The 5000-nt window shown below is 44.2% G+C and overlaps 1 protein-coding gene across 3 annotated transcripts in view; it reads right to left on the reverse strand.

Moving 5' to 3' along the window:
• Positions 1–184: 184 nt before the first annotated feature.
• Positions 185–5000, reverse strand: part of LOC307258682 (alpha-aspartyl dipeptidase) — a 33746-nt gene continuing 28930 nt past the window's right edge. For all 3 annotated transcript variants that reach the window (XM_080038322.1, XM_080038321.1, XM_080038320.1), the window contains 6 exons: positions 4118–4192; positions 3472–3551; positions 2791–2964; positions 2293–2352; positions 788–870; positions 185–414 (listed from right to left, as the gene is read on the reverse strand). In XM_080038322.1, the coding sequence (XP_079894448.1) occupies positions 354–414; positions 788–870; positions 2293–2352; positions 2791–2964; positions 3472–3551; positions 4118–4192 (533 nt within the window). In that variant the 3' untranslated portion in view covers positions 185–353. The remainder of the gene's footprint in view (positions 415–787; positions 871–2292; positions 2353–2790; positions 2965–3471; positions 3552–4117; positions 4193–5000) is intronic.

Genomic DNA, 5000 nt, shown 5'->3' on the forward strand with positions numbered 1-5000 from the left:
TCTCCGTCAAAACAATATGTTTCAGTCACGCGAAGCCTGTATCCTCTATCGAGTTACATTACCTTTTGGAGCGACATTTATTTAAGATTTTTTATGATTTTTTTTCAACTTTTGGGGACTTTTTTTTGGTCTTTCTTGCAGCTTTCTTTACAGAAATATGAGCCGAGACAATTCGAAAGCTGGATTTTTATTGAACATATTTATTTCTGTTTTGAGTGTTTTGCCTCCAGTCATGCAGACAGACAGACAGACAGACAGACAGACAGACAGACAGACAGACAGACAGACAGGATATGATATGTCTATGGTCATGCTGACAGAATGACATCACAGCTGTCCTCTTCTCTGATTGGTCAACGTGTCATCAGGAAGCTGAGGTCACTTCCTGTTTCGTACTCCACCGGCGGCTTTCCCCTAAAAACACACAAAACAGAACGTTAGTCTGTGTGTGTGTGTATGTGTGTGTGTGTGTGTGTATGTGTGTGTGTGTGTGTGTCTGTGTGTGTGTGTGTGTGTGTGTGTGTGTGTGTGTGTCTGTCTGTCTGTGTGCGCGTGTGTGTCTGTCTGTGTGTGTGTCTGTGTGTGTGTCTGTCTGTCTGTCTGTGTGTGTGTCTGTCTGTCTGTCTGTCTGTCTGTCTGTCTGTCTGTCTGTCTCTCTCTCTCTGTCTGTCTGTCTGTGTGTCTGTCTGTGTGTCTGTCTGTCTGTCTGTCTGTCTGTCTGTCTGTCTGTCTGTCTGTCTGTCTGTCTGTCTGTCTGTCTGTCTGTCTGTCTGTGTGCCTGTGTTACCGGGTGAACAGTCGAGCCTTGCAGCTTCCCAGCAGCGTGGCTCTGTCTCCCTCCACCAGCAGCATGGAGCCTTCCCTCAAACCCTGGAACATGGACCACATTTGGTTATTTTAGAAATTATTTCAAACTCTCAGACTTTTTTGGGGAATTTCTATGCCTTATTATTAGTCAAGGCAAGTTTATTTCTATGGCACAATTCAGACACAAGGCCACTCAAAGAGCTTTACAGGGGCAAGATTAAAATACATCAAGATTAAAATACATCAAGTATAGAATAGATATTAGAAAAGCGAATGAAAAATATGAATAGAAATAAAACATTTAAATTAAATATAAAAACTACAGTACACACACACACACACACACACACACACACACACACACTGTGGGCCCTGCTGCAGCAAAGAGTAAGGGGCCACTCACACTAGGGCCGCGGCCCCGTGCCCAAGCTCATTTGCATACTAAAGTCTAGAACGTTTGGCTAGTGTGACCACGCCATCCGTATTCCAGCACGGAACAGCCCCTTGGCCACGGCACACCTGGGAGAGGTGTGCCGTGGCCAAAGTACAGATGCTAATGAGATGACACGCGCACAAGCAAGCGCACAGGCGGCGTTCCTGACGTGAATTTATTAAGGATGCATAGTCCGTTAACGTCCGCTGCCTTACTAGTCGGCACCAGAATTGCCCACCACTTGGACTTGTAGCTACATAAAATGTGTGAGAATTAACGTGTGTGTAAGCCTAGGTGTGGGCTAATAAAAGAGGGAGAGAGCTAAATAGGTGAGCGCAGAAAGCAAAGCAAAAAGGTTTTCGTGTTTACTCACGTTCGTCAGATGATTTTTTTTCTTTTTCCTCCCGTCAGCTGTCATAATACTGTCTTTACGCATGGCGGTGGAGACGAACCCAAAACAACACACCGCGGCCCGGTGATAAGGAAACAGTAGCCTACACTAAGGTTTAACAACACACTTAAAAAGACACTTAAAAAACGATCTCTGCCCATACAAAAAGTTCTGACTTGGATTTGATGGAGCGATCGATGTGTACAAAACCATCCGGTGTATGGTCTGATGACGGGCCGTTATATTAATAATAAACAGCGTGCTGCACAAATATGAGACTGTCCACCGCGACCTATTACGTCAAGACTACATTTAAAAAAAAACAATAGCTTAAGGATTCTCGTTGCTCTAATGTGGAAGTGGAATATTTGATGCAACTTTGGCCGGATGAAAATCTTCACAAACAGTCGTATAGCCTACAAGTAGACTAAGCTCCAAATCCTAAACGCGCACGGTGACGTAGGCAAGGTGCAAGTGTGCCCAGGCCACGAGCAGTGTGAGCACGGGCCTGCGGGGGGAGTGGGGAGGGGGGGAATCGTGCTGAGCACGGAACAGGCAAATGGCACTAGTGTGAGTGCGCCCTCAGCAGTGAAAGAGTACCTATTGTTACTGTTAAATCACTAACAATACAAATTTCAAAATAAAGTTTTTGGAATCTCACCAGCACAGTGGGAGTATCAGGCTCTTCATGGTACTGAGTTATCCGCTGCTCTCTGGTCTCCTGCAAAACACAGTCACTAGTTTACTGCTGTGTGTGTGTGTGTGTGTGTGTGTGTGTGTGTGTGTGTGTGTGTGTGTGTGTGTGTGTGTGTGTGTGTGTGTGTCTGGGTGTGTGTGTGTGTCTGGGTGTGTGTGTGTGTGTGTGTGTGTGTGTGTGTGTGTGTGTGTGTGTGTGTGTGTGTGTGTGTGTGTGTGTGTGTGTGTGTGTGTGTGTGTGTGTGTGTGTGTGTGTGTGTGTGTGTGTGTGTGTGTGTGTGTGTGAGAGAGTGAGAGAGTGTGTGTGAGTGTGCGTGCGTGTGTGTGTGAGTGAGTGAGTGAGTGTGTGTGTGCCTGTCTGTGTTTCTCTCTGTCTGTGTGTATCTGTCTGTCTCTCTCTGTCTGTTTGTCTCTCTATACATGTTGTTTATATATATGTTTTTATGGATCTTTTAGGCCCTACCCCCATGTGCTTGCTGCCCAGCTGTGGGTCTACGTAGTGGGGGTTGATGTTGAAGGGAACCAGCCCGATAGCGGAGAACGATGGAGGGTAGACAATGGGCATGTCGTTGGTTGTGTTGATGCTAACCGTCGCTACGTTGGTGCCGGCGCTCGAGCCCATGTAGGGGACACCGTCCTGGGGTAGGGAGGGGAGGGAGGGAGGGGTACATGGAGGTACATCTGTGGTTGAATATTATATTTCTTATAATATTAGCATTTGCTTGAAGACCTATTTCACCGGTGGAAGTATGAAGGTGTATTGAACTCTGAGATCCTATGTAGTATAAATGTGCAAAAAAAATTAGAAATCGGTTCATCCTAGCCTTAGAAAAGGCAGAAAGAGTGTTTTATGGTCTCACTGTCTAACCCTACATTTTTCCAGGGTTAGGAGGACAGCTGGGCCAAGGGAAGACTGAGGGAAGAAAAACCTCATTCACTGTAGCTTTAAAGGGTTAGGGTTGAATGACTTCCCCCCAGGAGGTCATTCACCTCCTACCAGGCCATTGCTTAAATAAGACATTGTTTCTTAGCAATGCTTGCCTGTTTAAATAAAGGTTGATGATGATGATGATGATGATGATGATGATGATGATGATGATGGGTTAGGGTTAGGTTGTGAAAGTAAATAAAACAATAATTTTACCTGCAAAACTCTCTTGTTGATCTCTGTCAACACCTTATGATCGTAGAGAGACTTCAGTAGACGGAAAGTGTTTCCTCCTCCTACACACACACACACACACACACACACACACACGCACACACACACAGACAGACAGACAGACAGACAGACAGACAGACAGACAGACAGACACTTCAGAATGGTGTCCTTGGATGACTTAAGGCAGGGCTATTCAATAGGCGGCCCGAAGGAATATTTACTGGCCCCCGCCTTGACTACCGACCGACCCCAAAAAAAAAAAAAAGATTGTGGTGCACAATCAATGTACTAGCACGTGCGATGTGTGCTTGTGCATGGTCATAACTGCGCGAAAGGCCGCGATCTGCAGTAAATAAATGTGCACATGTGTCTCCAAGCGTTTCTCTATCAGCTGCTCTGTGTATGCAACTTTGCGCGCGCGATTGTACAGCAGTGTAAGTGCATGGTCCATTATTTGTATTTAGTGTGTCTGCATAATATTGCACCAGTAGAACTTTGCATGTTTGCACAAAATTTGTACCTTCACATAGCAAACAAAATTGCACAACTGTAAAGTCAGTGTCTGTAGTTTTTTTGTATTCAAATAAGCAGTTGTTTATTTCTGTACTGTGCATCTCTGTAAACTCACCGATAAAGATTCCCTCTGCTTTCCTGACGGCGTCAACGGGGTCTGCTGCTTCATGGATGCTCTCCACCTCATAACCTGCAACGCACGCACACACACACACACACACACACACACACACACACACACACACACACACACACACACACACACACACACACACACACACACACACACACACACACACACACACCTTATCTTAGCACAATCGAAATGTTTGCATAGTTTTTCAAGTAGTTTCGCATTTTGTCAAAATCACTTTGTCAAAATCAGTGAATATCTCCTCATGATCCACTACCTGTCTGTACTGTGTGAATATCTCCTCATGATCCACTACCTGTCTGTACTGTGTGAATATCTCCTCATGATCTGCTACCTGTCTGTACTGTGTGTGTGCTGAAAAACTAAATACCAGTGTTACAGTTTTTCTCAGTTGCTTTGGTGCTTTTCTCAGATCAGAATGAAAATTCTCATAACTATTAGTTCAACCTCCGCAACATTTAGTCATTTGAGCACATCATAGTAGCAATTTCTCCTTCCTCTGAACAAATTGCAAATGCTTTTGGACATGTATCAGTTGCTTTCATACAATTCTCTGCTGTTTTATAACATTATCATTTGCTTATGTCATGTCAGTCAAAATGAACTATACTTATGGATGCTGAATAGTCGTTCCCAATAAAACTAATAATCTTCATTTCATTGCTTGAGTCATTACATACAAAATTGTTGAACTAGTTATCAAATTCTGTCAAGCAAATTTTATACCTTTCTTTATAATTTTTTCCTGGAAAAGTCTCCTAAATTGAACAATTGCTCTCAGGTGGACTTCAGCTTTCACTCACGAGGAGGTGTGTGAAGTATTAGTTGTAACCAATGACTTTCC

The sequence above is a fragment of the Ammodytes marinus genome, assembly GCF_949987685.1.
Source record: "Ammodytes marinus genome assembly, chromosome: 12".
NCBI classification, from domain to species: Eukaryota; Metazoa; Chordata; class Actinopteri; order Uranoscopiformes; family Ammodytidae; genus Ammodytes; species Ammodytes marinus.